Raw genomic sequence first — 16753 nt, forward strand, 5'->3', positions numbered from 1 at the left:
TGGTGAGCGGCCGGCACAAGCTTCCGACAACAACGGTTTGTCCGATCTGCAATGCTTGGAAGTGGCCTGGGGAGTCTGCGATATCATGCTGTCTCGCAGGCAGGGTAAATCTGCCTCCACTGCACCCCGCGCCACCAAAACTGCTTCAGCTGTACGGAGATCCCGAGTTCCGCCGTCAAATTCGTGCCTACATTCAAGCCTTCGCATTTACGTCGATTGGTGCTTCGTGCTCAAACCGATCGTTTCAAAATGTGCATCAAGACGAGAGCGTTGCGGGTACACACGGGGTGTACACATATCGCATTCAAGGGGCTATGGGGCACTACCTAGGATCTCTCCTCCCCCACATAGACCGTCGGACAGGCGCGCGAGTAGCACCCAAGTTTGCGCAGATCTACATTGTGGATCCAGACATGCAACGCCGCGCGGAGCGACGTCTTGGTATATTCGCGGATCTGGATCGTGTTGCACTACTAGACATCGAGAAAATGATGGCAGAGCACAACCCATTAGCGCAACGGTTCCTCCACTTTGGGCAGCAAGTGCGCCAACACAACACGGAGACTCCAGTAGATTTGGTCTTCCGTCTGCATGATAACTCCTCGCGACCGAGGACGCATAACCGCCCCACTGTGTCTGAAGTGGCTGCGACTCTCATTGAGGATGGCAACCTGGCTCAGCCTCGGGATCTACTGCTCTTTACACGCGATCAAAGGCTGCTACGTTTGTATGAGACTCACGCCGATTACGATCCACTCCAATACCCGCTTCTCCTTCCATATGGAGAGAAGGGCTGGACCTACACAGACGAGTTCGCGAATGGTGCTGAGTATCGAAACAAGAAGGCGATGTCGCTTCGTGAACACGTCGCGTTCCGCCTTCATCAGAAAGTGGATGACCAGTCCGCTCTCCACCAAGGCGGGCGTCTATTTCAACAGTGGTGTGTAGATCAGCGTGCAAAATGTGAGCAAGAACAGCTTCGCTGGGTGGCCGACAATCAGAAAACACTTCGCGCCGATCAATACAGGGGTGTTCAAGACGCTTTGCTCAACGAAGATACTTTGGCTCTGGCGGAAGGAGAAGTGCTGCTGTCGGAATACGACCGGGTCCAGAACAGATTGGTGCACCCGGACCAGGACGGAGGCAACAGAGGACGACCTACCCACTTTCTTAATCAGGTTGGCAAGCGTATCATACTACCGGCTTCGCACCTGGGTAGCCCGCGGTCCATGTACAAGTCGTATCAAGATTCGATGGCAATTGTTCGGGAGTATGGACGGCCCGACGTCTTCTTGACGGAAACGTGCAACCCTAAGTGGGACGAGATTCTTGAAGCGATACCTTCCGATATCCAGACAGCTCAAGATCGACCAGACATCGTGGCTCGCGTGTGGCAGCAGAAACTGCAAGCGACGCTTGACGATTTAAACCAAGGCGTCCTGGGGCGAGTGCGCGCGCGGATTTACGTTGTTGAGTTTCAAAAACGAGGGCTCCCCCACGCTCACGTATTGATTATTCTGGCTGACGAAGACAAACCTCGAACGCGCGAGATCGTAGACAAGATGGTATGCGCTGAGATCCCAGATAAGGATACAAACCCTCAGCTGTATGAGACGGTCATGTCATGCATGCTCCATGATCCATGTGGGCCTGCAAACCCTTCCTGCGCGTGTATGAAGGACGGCAAGTGCACCAAAGGATATCCGAAGCCCTTAGCAGAAGTTACACAAGCCAATGCCAACGGATATCCAGTGTACAGACGACGTCGACGGCAAGAAGGTGTTCTAAAGTTCATAGGCAGAGAATACGACAATGCTACGATCAACCAGTGGGTTGTACCGTACAACCCGTACTTATCCCAGAAGTACAACTGCCACATCAATGTGGAAGTGTGCACGGATATTACTGCGGTTAAATACCTGTACAAGTATGTGTACAAAGGACCCGACATGGCTATACTCACTGTGGAAGAAGTCCGAGGAGGGCAGCAGAGTGCGCGTCGAGAACCAAATGAGATTCTACGTTTCTTGAGCGCCCGGTACATTTCTCCGGTGGAAGCTTGCATGCGCCTGCTCGATTTCACGATTCAGGGAAAAACCCATGCGGTTACTCAGCTAACGGTTCATCTCGAGTCAGGCCAGACGATTTGCTTTCGCGAGACGGAAAACCCGGAGGCAGTTTTGGAACGTGGTAGTCACACGATGCTGACCAGATTCTTTGAGTTGTGTGCGAGCGAAGTGCCCGAGAATCATATTGCCAAGACGATGTTGTATCAGGATATCCCCAAAGAGTTCTGCTGGAAAGCGCCGGAGAAAGGGCAACCGAAAAGGTGGGTTCGCCGGAAACAGTATCAAGCAGCTGTTGGTCGCATGATTCACGTGTCTCCTCGAGATATGGAGCGGTTCTACCTTCGGCTACTGCTCTGTCAGCGTAGAGGTCCAACGTCGTTTGAAGACTTGAGAACGGTTAACGGAATTGTCTGCCCAACATTCCAAATTGCGGCGCGGGAGGCTGGCTACTTGGAGAATGACAACGAGTGGGTTTCGTGTTTGACGGAAGCGGCTGAGTTCCAAATGCCGTATCAACTACGCCAGCTCTTCGTCACCATTCTGGTGTATTCAGCTCCAGCAAATGTTGGTGTTCTATGGGATCGGTTTTTCGCGGATCTTTCCCAAGACTTCGCACGCAAACATCAGGCTTTGATGAACCCCTTCAAGTCGGCGTTGGTCGAATTTGAAACGCTGATGAGCATTCAAGAACTACTTCAAGCGAGTGGGTATGCGGTAGCTGACTTCGACGAGCTTCCTCAGTTGGGGTCGTTCCCAACATTGATTCGTGAAGCGCTTCGCCAAAACGGATTACTACGACGTGAGCTGACTGGATACGACGCGTCATCTTTGGAGGCAATTGTAAGCACAGAAGATCAGCTAAACGAAAGTCAGCGGGTGGTTTACGACCAGATTATTGAAGCGGTTGAATGCCCGGAGGAAGGCAACAAGTTATTTTTTGTTGATGGCCCGGGTGGTACTGGAAAATCTACATTGCTTCGAAACATACTGGCCAAAGTCAGACTCTCGGGGAAAATCGCCATCGCTGTGGCGTCTAGCGGTATTGCCTCGCTCTTGCTCATGGGTGGTAGGACAGCTCATTCTACATTCAAGATTTCTTTGAAATTGAACGAGAGCTCGACGTGCGGTATCAGGAAGAACTCCCATATTCAGGAGTTGATTAAGCATGCAAGTTTAATTATTTGGGACGAAGCACCTATGGCCCATCGCCACGCATTCGAGGCAGTAGACCGAACACTGCGGGACATACTTGACAACGATACCGAGCCTTTTGGGGGGAAAGTGTTTGTACTTTCGGGAGATTTCCGCCAGATTCTCCCGGTCGTTAAGAATGGAACACCCGTCGAGACAATTGACGCTTGCCTCAAGTCGTCTAGGCTGTGGCCCCAATTTCAGACGTTCCGTCTTACGGAAAACATGCGAGTGCGCACAGCTGATACTGCAGACACTGCTGAGGAAATGGCTGCGTTCTCCGAGTTCCTGCTGCAAGTCGGGGAGGGAAGGCATGATGTAAACCCTTCTCTAGGAAACGATTACATGAAGATCCCGCGCGATATGCTGATTGAGAATCCACCTGTGCCTGAGGATGAGGACCAGGAAATTCGTCCGGGCGTTATTCCAAGAGGCATGGATCGGATCATCGACGAGATGTATGGCGAGATTAATAACCCCGAGGTTGCTACCGACGAGTATTTCGCTAACCGAACGATCCTCACGACCACGAACGCAATCGTGCACCGCATCAATGAAGCGGTGACCGATCGATTAACTGGACAGGCGCGGGAATACATGTCTTCCGATTCTGTACAAGACGACGGTGATGGCAATTTCTTCGAGCAGGAGGTACTCCACTCGATGAATATCAGTGGAATGCCGCCCCACAAGCTGACCCTCAAGGTAGGAATGCCTATCATGATGATGCGGAACCTGAATCCAGATCTAGGGCTGTGCAACGGAACACGGCTTCGAATTGTGGCCCTCAAGCCACATGTCATCCACGCCACAATCATGACCGGTGAGCGACAAGGGCAACATGTGTTGATTCCCCGCATTGTTTTCATCAGTGACGGAGACATTCGGAGCTTTCCGTTTCATTTGAGACGCAAGCAGTTTCCTGTCCAACCGGCCTTTGCGATGATGATTAACAAGGCGCAAGGACAAACGGTGCAGTACTTGGGGCTGTATCTTGCTACGCCTTGCTTCTCCCACGGGCAGCTGTACGTTGCGATGTCGCGAGTTACTTCAAGATCAAGATTCAAGGCGCTGGTCGAGTACCCAAAGCTGGAGGAGGAGGATGGGGTCTACGCCCAGAATATTGTCTACAGACAGATCTTTGGTTCGGAGTAGGAATGTTCAACTTCAAATGCATTTAATACATAACGTTTACATAAAACATGTTTAAGCGCAGCGAAGGCGTGAGCCCATTTCCCCTGGGACTACAGCCTGCCACCTCCGCCGCGAAGCGGCGGCGAACGGCTAGTCTTAAACATCTACTGCAGCAACCTGTCTGTCCGTCACACTAAATTGTCGTGCCTGTCACGCTTTTCCGGACAAATCATTGGATAAAATAATTTAAATATTTCTACTGGCTGCCGAGCGCAGCGAAGGTGGCTTTAATTGGTTAAAACTAGAATGTGTAGTTACCATCAATAAATGCATGTGTTTCCCAGTTTACATATGGGGATTTGCACAAGGCTATACATTATCCAAAGGCATCGTTTAAATATTATATACTTTTTTATAATGCATGTTGCTATTGATATTTGAGTACTAAACGGAGGGCAGGGTGCCTATCGTACACGTAAGCATGCGTGTTTCCGAGGACATGGTATAAGTATACTAAATACTCTGTACCTGCGAGTTACACTGACTAAAATGATAATTTCACTTTTTTATTGTAAAGATATTAGCATTATTAATAATAAGTTATTTCTGGTATTGCTAAATCGTACATGTTACATGTACAGCAGTAGCCGGTCGTGTGGGCTTGCCGTAAGAACAAAGCTGTGCTTATAAACGTTGTCACTAGATCCACAAATATAGATAGTTTAGATTGACGTGGAAAAGAAGTAATATGTGCTGATGACAATTACTACTGTATTGTTTCCTAAGCGTTTATTTAGACAACAAAATTCTGATACTCCTTAATAGGCAGACGCGTTGCCGACAAGGCGTAGAATAAGGTTTTACATGCAGCGGTAAGATAACAACACAACATGAGAGGTGTAAATTATGGTTATTATAAGTAGGCCCGTAAAGAAACGTTAATCAACTTAGAGCCTAATCTACGTTTAACCATCCTGGAATCATCGTTTAAGTATCAAATAAAAATACCGCCGTCAACAAAAGGCGTCGTGCGACGCATCGTTATATCCAAAGGCTACAGTATAACCATAACAGGCACAGATTGGAGTGTCTAATGACTAATTCTGAATCAGCACAAAATGAACACACTTCAATGCATAAGAAAATGCTACAGCCTGAATATTTTTATTAAATATTCAAACTGTTACACTTTTAATTTTCTTTCAAAGTAGATGCGAAGTGGTAAATAGTCAGTTTATTACAAGCTTAACCAGGCAGTACAAGCGGGTATTTGATGCAAGCTGGACAGATATTCTTTGCATTGTTGCAATCTAGGTTTCAGAAACGGCCCGTGAAATCGATCACGACGCTAAACTAAATATATTATTTAGCGTTTTTAGACTGAAGTGCAGGTGCTTCTGGGTGGAAGATTAAGGTACAGTGATCGCCAACAACAACAAAGAGACTTTGCCAAGATCACTAGCGTAATCGTTTATGAGCATGGTAAGTATGATGCTAGGGTCTCAGTCTTTTGTACCGGTAGGAATATTTACACGGCTTACTGGGAGCTCAGCAATTTGTAGCAAAAGAAACGCAGATTTATAAAAATAAAGAAGTCGATTTAGGCACATGGGGGATTGGACTAATTATCCCGCCAAAGCGAAGCGAAGGCGGGAAGGCAAAAATCTAGAGTAAAACCTAAATTACCGCCGCGTAGCGGCGGCGCTCGGCTAGTTCCTGAAATAATAACAACTGCAACGACAGTGTAGCGGAGCTCTTCGCCCCGGGCTTGTGGATAAGGTGTCTGAAATTCGGTTTCATCCAGGACACCAGGTCTCAACGCTACTTTTCACCTAATAGGATTCATGCAGTGGATCGCCAACAGACGCTTGACACCTCTACCGAAGCAATGGCAGCGAGATGAAGCTTAGAGGAGTTAACACTCAACCCACAGCGGTCGATCCTCGGCCATCCCAATCGACTCGTTTCGAGTTCTCGATGGGTGTGTTTCCAGTGGCAGATCGCTCAACCGGACGATCCACAGCTGGGCAGTGGAGTCGGACACACGAATCTTGGGCTTGGAGGAGGGAGGCCAAGCCTCAAGCCAATGCAGCGAGCTAATACCCTCAACGCATGGGCGTGCACTGCGCTCTCCAACGCACGTGCGAAGGTTGTCTGCTTCCTTCTTAATGGCCAACAACAGAGGAAACGAACAGCTTGATGCTTTATATTTCCAGACTGCAACCGTCGCCAGCTTTTTGGTGGGGCCTCTGCCAAGACCTGGTGCAAAGACAAATCGAGCAAGAGCAAGCAGAAACAATCCAGTCCCATACGGCGACCAGCCCCTGGAATCAAAATACACATCGCGTCTCTTTGCGTGAAACGATCAAGCAAAGCGCCTCTTGAGCAGCAGAACTCAGTCGTTCAAGCGCTCCTCGAACCAACAGACTAAGACCCAGCTGAGCCCTCTAACCCTTATCCAAACATGGCGCTTCGAGCTCGATCCACCAAGCGCGCGCGTCCGCAGACGTCGCCCAGTGCCAAGCACGTGAGTTGTGACGACGTGTATTTCCGCCAAGCGGGACTCGGACTCGTGGACAGCCAGCTCGACGACCAGCCGCGTCGTAAGCGTGCGATGGTCTCCGCTAATCTACGATTCCTAGAGAAAATGCCCCCGTTACGGGACTACCAGCGTGACCGCTTCGGACGTCGTGGAGGCGTCGATGGCGGCGCCCCACACGCCGCGGAAGGAGGTAATTCGCTCTGGATGCGAGCGCTAGAAGAGTCAATGGAAGAGACGAGCTTCGTGACGCGAGAGGCGCCCACGTGTGCGGCATTAGTGGCGCCCGTGCCTCTACCCGTGGACAACCGCAGACCTACCAGCTTCGTACCTGTCCCCGTAGCAGTCATGGGGGTCGGCATCTCGTCTTCTCCAAGTTTCAGCATTGCAGACGAGGACGCAATTCGGAGGCGACGGCTCTTCGCGTTGCAAGCGGCACGAGGCGGCAAAGACGACGAAGCTCGACCGGCCACCGAAGGCTTGGCCTTGTAGCACAGGAGGAGGTATGTAGTGCGCTTATGTCGTAGGAATGACGACTGCTAGGACTTTTCTCTCCATTTGTGTGGCGTTGAGTGTCTAGTTAGGGTCTCTGCGCACCTCATTCATCGGAGCTTGAGGCGACTCACTATTCGCTCCTTGGTCACCTACCTGGTGGTCGGTATCTTCGAGTTCGCCGCCTAGAATACGGTCCCATTTCTCCTCTGCCGACATAGCGAAGATGCTCTGAGAATGTCTAGCTACCACTTGCTGTATGCTACGCTGAGAGTGTCGAGGTGGCAGCTTCCAGTTGAACTGGGTGCTGGTTGTAGGACTGGATGGTCGTCCGCAGCCGAACGGTGTTGGACGGATGAGTTGCGACTGACTGCCGGCTTCCGATACCCTTGAAGACAGCGACGAGGTCGACGAGGGACAGCCTGAAAGCTTAGATCGCTTGGCTTGAGGAGGAGCGTTCTCTTCATCCGTCAAGCGGTCGGTATCGCCGATTGCTTGTGAGACGTCGCCAAGACTGGACCTGCGCCCTTGGTCGACCTTGCATAGAACTTCTCCTTTAAAGCCGCTGCCTTTGCCATCTCGTCTTCGGTTCACTGGGTTGCGGATACGCTTAATGTGGTCCCGTACAGGACGTCGCACGAAATCCTTTAAATCTTGCGCGTTGATACTGGAGCTGGGACGGTCGTGCAAAGCAGGGAGCGGCTTGAAGTTCTCGCTTACCTTTGGACTACGGAAGTTGACGATGTGGTCGGAAGAGCCCAAGACGCTGTCAAGGTGCGTCCAGGATGATTGCGATGACGGTCGTGGCTTCTCGTAGAGGAGACGTGGCATCGCTGTGCGTGTGTTGACCGGATCTTCTTGAGACGAGTCGGCTGGAGTGTTCGTGCTTCGGTCATCTCGTCGATGGGGCAGTAGCATGCCGCTGCTTTCCGATGACGTAGAGGACCGCGTTCTGCTCGTCTTCGTCTTGGAAATTGTCTGCTGTGCATCAAGTAACACAGCGGCAGCTGCGTCTTTCCACACGTAACTTTCATGCGTTGTTGGATGGATTTCACCTGCTGCGATGGACGCGACAACGTCGTCTCGAAGCTCCACGTTGCCGAGGAAGTGAAGACCTTTATCCACATGTGGCAGAATGTCTTTGGAAATGTCCAGAGGGCTCAACATTTTCAGCTTCTGGTAGATCAAACAAGCATAACCGTTAGAAAATTTACGATATAATTCAGATTGAACGAGTGGGGACGCACAGCATCACGCGGATCAAACACGAGCTGGTGGCGATATGTGAGGATCGCCGAGTAAAATTGCTCTGGATAATCTTCAGACACCGCTGAGCCTTTTTGCTGCTGTAATGCTACCAACACCTGCAGAATCCCGGTCTTTGTCAGCGTTTTTGGCCTCATGCACGTCGAGGTGCTGCATTCCTACCTCCGCTGGCGTCTTGTACGTGTTCACGAGCTTGTAAGCTGTGATGATGCCGACGCCACTGACCGACGCACAGTAATCGCATCCAGCGAGTACACACAGCTGAATAAACTACGCGACATTACTTTAGCCACCCCGCCTTCAAGGCTCAGCAGTATGATTCAGCAAACCACGCACCATTTCTTCGGTCCAGCCAGCGAGCGACAGCTCTTCGTTGGCGCCCAGACTTCGTCTCTTGAGTTCACTGCCCCATCCATCCGGACTCAGCTTGAACAGCACCGTCTTGACCCCATACGGCACGCAGTCCGAGTCCTGCGAGATGACCACGTCCACGATCTTCTGCCTCGATAGAAACGCCAGCTGAGCGTCCGCCTCGTATGGGGCGACGTAGAATGTGATGTTCATCCGTCGCAACACAGCGACGAGTCTCATGACCATGTCGTTGGTCACCGACACAGCTCTGGCGCACGCTGAGAAGACTGCGCGAGGGTCCTGATCCTCTTTTTTCTCCTGCAGCAGCTTCTCGGCCTTGAGTTGCCAGTCTCGACGAGATCTGCCGCGATAATTTCTTTAGCAATGTGAAGATTACTATTAGCTGAAACTTCAACTGTCTGACCTGCCACGATTAGCGTTTTCCTGGGCTTTAGACGGCAATGGAGCTCCGTCAAACACCAATATGGGCGTGATGTTGTGCGTTTGCAGTAGTTTGATATGCTGGATGGCATAGTTCAGGTATCTGTGACGTGTAGTTGCAGTTTTTAGCACTAATTTAAGGACTTGAAATACTAAAAATGAGGTTAATTCGTTCCGCACGCGTCTGTCGGTCTCCCTAGCACGAGGTCCACGGGGCAGCTATACGCGCCCTTGTACAGCCAGTCTGAAGCGTCCACGCCCAAAGTCTTGCCTGTGTACTTGGATATGTGCACCTGGTCCGTGACGCTCTTGAGCACCGGCAACAGACCCGTCACACCCATCGCGGCCTTTGGCGGCAGCTTTTGACTTTGAATCTGGCGCCAATTTTGGGGCAGACGATTGGATGAAATGCATAACAGGACCATCACTCTGCTCCGCACTGCAACTTAACTAAAGATTTAAAGTTTTATGCGACGTGTGAGAATTGGAATGACAATGATATTTCTCTCGTTTACATGTAATTCTGCAGTTTTCGGTCCGTTAGTACGCAGTGGATGTCCTGCTCCACGCGGCGAATGTGATTCTGAATGGCTGTCGGATTCGTGTTGTCCGCGTGGCTAGGAAAGCCCTGTAAAAAGCAGTGCAATGAGCATCAGCAACGCGTACTGAAGTACTCCGTACAACAGACTAACGTGTCATTGACGTTACCTGAACGGATCGTGCATATCGTCGGTAGAACTCACGCGTGTCGGGTTCTAGCTGGCGGCTCTCGCGAAGAATACGGCGATACAAGCTGCGTGAGTTGCGCTGGACTTGAGAGAGCATAAGCGGCATGGTGGACCGTCGTAGCTGGCAAAACAGGAAGTGAGGTATTGCACGAGAAACACCTCTCGCTACAAAGAATGCAACACCTTGCGACTACACGATCAGTTTTTTTTAGCTACATGACTTTAATTTCTTCCTATCCGGTCGACTGACTTGAATTTGCACCAATGTTACTGGGAACTGAGTCCGTTACTGACGGACTTGCTGAGACAGGAGCGGGAGTGACTGGAGCAGCGGCTTTTGGGCGCGCGTGTTTCTTGGCAGGTTTGCCTTTGCCTGAACGTTCTGGCCACTTGTCTTCGCAGAACGACCGAGCAGCATCTAAGTACGTTTCCCACGCTGCGCCGCCCTGTGCGTCGTAGATACGAGGAGGCAGTTCGTCTCGACGTAGAGCATTCAGGATAACTGCAACGTTTGCGTTGAAATCGCCATCCAGAATCCTCGCGTCCTTCGCCAATAACGACATCTCGGTCGAGTACGTGGTAACTCCCATGAAGAACACAGCTACCATTGGCAGCTCGGCGTTCTCCAACAACAACTCGCAGTTGTCCACCACGTGCTTTAGACGTTGCTGCGCATTCAGCACTTCCAGATAGTAAGTGTACGTCTTGGCTAGCTGCTTAAGTAGCGCGTCTACTGGTCGAGTCTCTGGCAACTGTGTCGACGTTATCACAGTCGTCGGTCTCTCAGCAGCCGTTGTGGTCAGGAACTCTTGGAGTCGACTACGCAGCACCTTTCCTCTTGCTTCCAGTACTATACCGAGCATGATATCAATCACGTCGTGCTCTTCCTTGCAGGCAAGCACCCAGGCCCCCACCTCCTTCAGTCGCCCATACGCCGCGTTTTCTCGAAGCAGAGCGACGTAGAAGCGCCAATATTTTAGTCGGTAGTAGTCGTACTTCATCTGTCGTTGATTCAGCTCTTCGAACTTCTTGGCGGTCGGAATATACTCGGAAAACCAGATCGCTACCACCTGCGGGCGTCTCTTGTCGAAGATGGGGGCCATCTCCTTCAACGCTCTAGCTGCGGCGTCCGAGGGACCCACCACTTGGTCTTCGCTTCGACGCGCTCGTAAAGCTTCGAGTAGTGCGTTAATACTATCGCTCTTGTACGAGCTCTGCTCGAGAGCCGAGTAAAAAGTTGACAGCCAGTACACGAGACGCGCCAGCACATAACGAGACGGATGGAAGTATCGATCTTCGTCTGGAATGGACTCGAGAGCCTCGGCGATATTTAGAGCAAGCCAGCCTCGCGCCAGAGTGACGTGTAGTTCACACACGGTAGCATCGCGTTCAGCATCCGCCAGCAGCGTCAGAATCTCCTCCTTCCTGGTGAAGCTGGAGGTTTGGGCCTCGCTGGCTTCTGTTGTCTTGGAGCTGCTGACCTCCACGGTATCAGAGAGGGTGGACGTCTGGCTGTTCTTCTCGTCCTCCCCAGTGGAATCAGCGCTTTCTTCTTCATCGTCTTCTTCTTCTTCGTAGAAATGGCTACATACCAGCCTTAACGCTGATGTCGACGGAGACTCGCTGATAGTGAGATCTATCCGCAACGCTTGAAGGGAATAAAACGCATGGACGAGAGTGTGTTCTCGGTCTCCTTCTTCACGAGCAGCTTCGGCTTTAGAAAAGCAGTCAGCCATTTCCGTTGCAGTCGTTAAAGCCTCGGGATCTGTCCGATCGTGTCGACGTAGCTCGCACCATCGTCTCTTCTTCAACGTTTTGCCGATCATGTACAGTAGACGGAAGAGATCTTCATGGGCGTCTTCGTTGGCCTCGCGGACTTCCAATCCTCTTTGGAAATACGCGAGCGTCTTGGTGACCAAGCGAGAGTACACGTCGCGAGGGAACAGTGCGACGTTCATCTCCTTCATCAACGAGAGCTCCTGCAACACATTATACAGCAGTAGACCGCTCTCTTCGTTACACTCGATCATCTTGTTCTGCAGATCTTCCAGCTCTTCGTCCAAGTCGGTCTCTTCTTCCATTGCAGCCTTGTCTCGCTTCTCTTTCAGCTTCGTCTTGTGGTGCTCAACAGCCTCTTCAGCCAGTCGTGCAGCCATCTCGAAACAGCGTCGAGCGAACTCAATCACTTGCATGATATATGTCGTGGCAAACTCTTCAATAGAGACCTTGATTTGAGGATTTAGGTCCTGGAAGGAACTCTCTTTCGACTCTTCCGTTGAGTCCTTCGCGACTTTGCTGCCAGTTTTGTGTCCGTCCGCGTCTTTACCTTGCCACTCTTTGATCCTTTTGAACAAATCCCAGCCCAAAACCACATTCCGGAACGAAAAAGTGTCGAGATCAGTCTGTCCTCGAGTGTTTTCCAACGAGTCACGGGCGAGGAACTTGGTTGTGTACCACTGGAAGGCCTGGATCCGGAGCTTCCGTCCGAGCACCGCCGCGAACGCATCCGTGGCAGCATGATACAGTTCCTTCATGGTCTTCCCCAAACGAATCCACGAGTCAATGCGATCCGGATGATAGTACAAAACGTCCTTCATCAAGAACTCCACCCGCTCTCGAACATGTTGCTCCATCTCCGTCAACTCGCTTAGATTTCCTCGTCGTTTGACGCGTCCGAGGATGAAATTCGCCCCCATGAGGTACCACAAGTGGCCCAAGCAGGTTTCATCTGGTGACGTTGTTGTGATGCTGCTGAAATCAAGAGGGAGCGGTGGAGAAACATTCCCTTGAAGCAGACCACGTGGGGTTAGATATGTCTCTAACAGCGGAGAGACCGTAGCAGGGTGTTCCGATAGAGCTGCGAAGCTCGAGTCGGAGAGGGCGTCGCGAACAGCGTACAGGAGCTTGAGTCGCTCTTTCTTCTGTCCATTATTCTTCGGCTTCGTGGCTAATAGAATTGGCACAGCAAAGCGAGCCAAACGCAGCGCGTCCTCGTGTCGAACAGACTGTTGTGCGCTCTGGAGAGACGTGAAAGTGGTCCCTGCTTTGTGGTCTTCACACCCGGGTACGATTTGCACGTCGTACAAGCAACGATAGCACTGACAAAGCTCGTTCTGGAACCAATCAGCAGCTTCTTCCTCGTCCTCTTCAGCGCTGTCATCGTCGGATTTAATCGGAGACTTTGCTGTGTCACGAACACTTGCTTTCTGCTGGACAAACTTGCTCAACAGCACTGTGCACGTTTCGAGGAAGCACGCGCTCTTACAAGAATCTCCTGAGGTCTCAGCAAAGAACGTCAAGCCGCAGATGCCGCGCTGTCCGAGTCTTTCGTGAAGAAGATGAACCAACTTGATGAGTTGAGTAGGCAACGCAGGCGTGTCGGGGCGATAGAAACTCTCAAACAGGAGCACGAACAAGATGGCTCCGTTGCCGAAAAGCTGTTTTGGGGTCTTAGCATCGCTCCGTGTCATCGTCTCCTCCTCCTCTTTCATCAACGTGCAGCACAAGGTCATTATAGCAGATCGTTTCAGCAGTGGAAACGACATCGCGAGCTTGTCGTCGGCCTGGAAGGCTCTGTTCAGGAAGCGCAGCAGCTCCACAAGAACCGACCGGATGCGATCACGACGTGGCTGCTTCCTCTTGACAGGATGAGGCACCAGTGTGAACAGATCCCGGAATTCCTCACACGATAGCGACCGGATGACGTACAGTAATCGCGCCATAGCATCCACTCCGACCTTCCGCTGCGTTCTCTCGTCATCCGCCGACTTCTCCATGTCCAACACACTTCGTATCCTCGTCAAGATGTCGTTTGGCGAGTCGAATCGTAGCAAAATCGATGGCTTCAGACACCTCACACACAGTCCACGCAGCAACAACTCATGGTCACGGGTAGCTATCCGTTCGCAGTTGTTCTGGGTTAGATGCGACAGTAAAAAGTCCATTGCAGCGAGCGCATTCGCACACGCTTCGTCTATCGAGTCATCGGTCGTACAGGGCTCTTTCTTGACTTCCAATCCGTCCAAAAACTCGACCACATAGTAAAGCGAAGTCAGTAGAAAGAGCACCGTGTCTTCATCCGAGAACTTGGAGCTTTGGCCAATCGACTCTAGCAACAATTCGAACAGCTTTGTGCTGTTCTCGCCCCGCGGGAGTTCGTCACTGTCAGTCTCGAATTCGTTCAGAAAGTCACTCATCCGAGGGACTTGATTCGAAGGGAAAAAGTGTCCTATCAGGACCGAGACGACGCCATCGTGATCTCCAGTTTCGAACGAACGTCGAGCCTCGGAGCACACGTCCGAGAAACGCAGACCGGAGATCTTCTCGTCCAAAATGGCCAAACTGATCTCGTTTTCGGCTTTTTGATTGGGTAAATCAACTCGAAACGAGGCAGCACTGTCGTCGTCTCCTTCGTTGACTTCAAGGAGCTTCTCTCTGCATTTGATGAAGTAATGCTGCGCCATTTTAGGGTTCCCGCAGCGGTCGTACATACGTGCTGTGAGCCAGAATAAACGCAGAAACTCACCTCCTGTTGGACAGCGTGAAGTCTCCTCCGAGTCCTCCAGCCAGCCAAACTCGAACAGCAGCTTCTGGGCTTGAGCTAGTTGAGTCTCCACTAGTTTTCTCATCCGGCGTCGCCTTTTCCTATGAACTGGCTGCTGCAGAATCGAATCGAAGTGCAATTCCAATAGAAAAAGCTGAGCACCGAGCGTTATTCCATTCCCTAGGAAGCGACTGTTTTGGCTAAGAGAGTGATCGGCAACGGTAATTACAGAGGACGGCGTCGAGGTTGTCGCTTTAGCGACATCTAGCTCTCCGTTCAGAGCCTTTTCCAGCCACGTACACACTTGGTTCAGCTCTTCGTCACTATCAAGCTTCAAGTGGGACCACGTACCGCAGTGGTTGAGATAGTGCCGTATCCAGTGCAAAACGCCACGAGGTGACACTGTCTGGGCGTCGTAGTCGCTGATAAAAGACGAAATCCTTCTCCCAGTCACACACTCGACACGTGCCGTTACTGTCGGTGTCGCCAGCTCTCGTGGCGACGTCTGTGAAGACTGCAGGTCCGTACTACTCGCATATCCTGCTGTAGACGATAGCACGAACGACGCCGTCTTTAACAGGGTTTCCTTGCTGGCGTCCGAGATAATGAACTCGGTATCAACGAGCTCAACGTTCAGAGGTGCCAGCCAGTCGATCGCGACTGCCTCCGGGGTAGAGTCCCTGTCTTCCTTGTCCATAGAGTCAGGGAGGAAGCCTCCGAGCTGATAAGCCAGATCCTGTTCGCGAGCTTTCTTCACTGCCGCAGCATGTTCTTCCCGCAATCGTTCCTCATTACGACGTGACTTTCTTCTGGGCTGTAGCGCCAATAGTTCACTTAAGTAAGTACTGCTATCTTGTGTGTCGTTATCAGAGATCCCTGTCGACAGAGCGCTCTCCAACGCTGCAGAGACTCTCGCTGTCTCTTTATGTTTCGCACGCTTTACGGGAGGAGAATTACGTTGCGTCGGGTGTTTGTCTGTATCGTCCTTCTCTACTGTCTCGTCCTTCTCTTCCCTCTCCATCTCCACAGCCCTCTCCACTTCCTGCGCATCGAACGCCACCTTTATCTCCACCGCCGTCCGCATGACATCTGCGTGCTCACTACTGTTAATCTCCTCGAACACTTCCAATAGTAGTTTCCCTAACGCAGTCCATGACGGTTGTTGCAGCTCGTAGCTCCTAAGCTGCATCCTACTCCTCAACTCGTCATTCATCGCTTGTAGTAGTAGTCTCCTCTTCGTCACGCCATCGTCTGCAATTTCCTTTAAATGTTGCAATTTTATCTTCGCTTTCTTAAGTAGCTTTAAATCTCTTGTCGTGGGAGGCCTCGCTCTCTTCTTCGGACCGTCTAGCGCCTTCAACGTAGCACAGTGAGGGTCGTTCTTACGCAGATACTGCGCCACTCTCTGGTACTCTTCCTCGTCTCCAATTTGGCTCAAAACTTGAGCCAATGTCTCGACTAGAGGCCAGTATGTGGCATCCACCTTCAGTCCCTCCTCCAAAGTCCTCCGCGCGAGCCACAGCTTACCTGTCTCCAAGGCAGCTGTAGCCATTTGATACCAAACCACGACGTCTGTGGCGTCCAGCGCTAACGCTGCGGCGAAGTACTCGAGAGCGTGCTCGAAAGATTGTGCTTCTTGCTCCATTGTGGCCACGTTCTTGTTGCAAAGATACTCGAGGCGCGGACTCACGCGCACATGGCCGCTAAGTAGCTGCAGATAGAGGGTCTTGGCCTCCACCGTTTGTCGCTGTTGCTGGCAGCGCAGCGCTCGCTCGTACACCGCGGCATTGTCAGCATCTTGAGCCTCTTCTGTGGCGCGCTGATCCGCGAGGTTGACTCGGGCATCGCCGCCAGACACATTCAGCGCCGCCCAGGACGCCATGGTACCAACTTCTGGTTTATTTTGCCAGTGGGGTATTCACCGTATTACATGTACTACGAGTAATATTTTCAATTCAAACTGCAGTACTACCGGTACTCTAGAAATTGGTTATTTTTC

The 16753-nt window shown here is 51.4% G+C and overlaps 1 protein-coding gene across 1 annotated transcript; it reads right to left on the reverse strand.

Moving 5' to 3' along the window:
* Positions 1 to 7050: 7050 nt before the first annotated feature.
* PITG_06545 (exonuclease 1, putative) lies at positions 7051 to 16399 on the reverse strand (the record flags this gene model as incomplete). Its single annotated transcript, XM_002998592.1, has 13 exons — positions 7051 to 7136; positions 7265 to 7472; positions 7582 to 8601; positions 8673 to 8771; positions 8854 to 8952; positions 9028 to 9403; positions 9467 to 9586; positions 9664 to 9857; positions 10031 to 10111; positions 10192 to 10376; positions 10474 to 10941; positions 11068 to 14706; positions 14737 to 16399. The coding sequence occupies 13 exons, from the start codon at positions 16397 to 16399 to the stop codon at positions 7051 to 7053; spliced, it is 8238 nt and encodes a 2745-aa protein (XP_002998638.1).
* Between the last annotated feature and the right edge of the window lie 354 nt (positions 16400 to 16753).

The sequence above is a fragment of the Phytophthora infestans genome, genomic scaffold, assembly GCF_000142945.1.
Source record: "Phytophthora infestans T30-4 supercont1.8 genomic scaffold, whole genome shotgun sequence".
In the NCBI taxonomy this organism is placed as follows: Eukaryota; Oomycota; class Peronosporomycetes; order Peronosporales; family Peronosporaceae; genus Phytophthora; species Phytophthora infestans.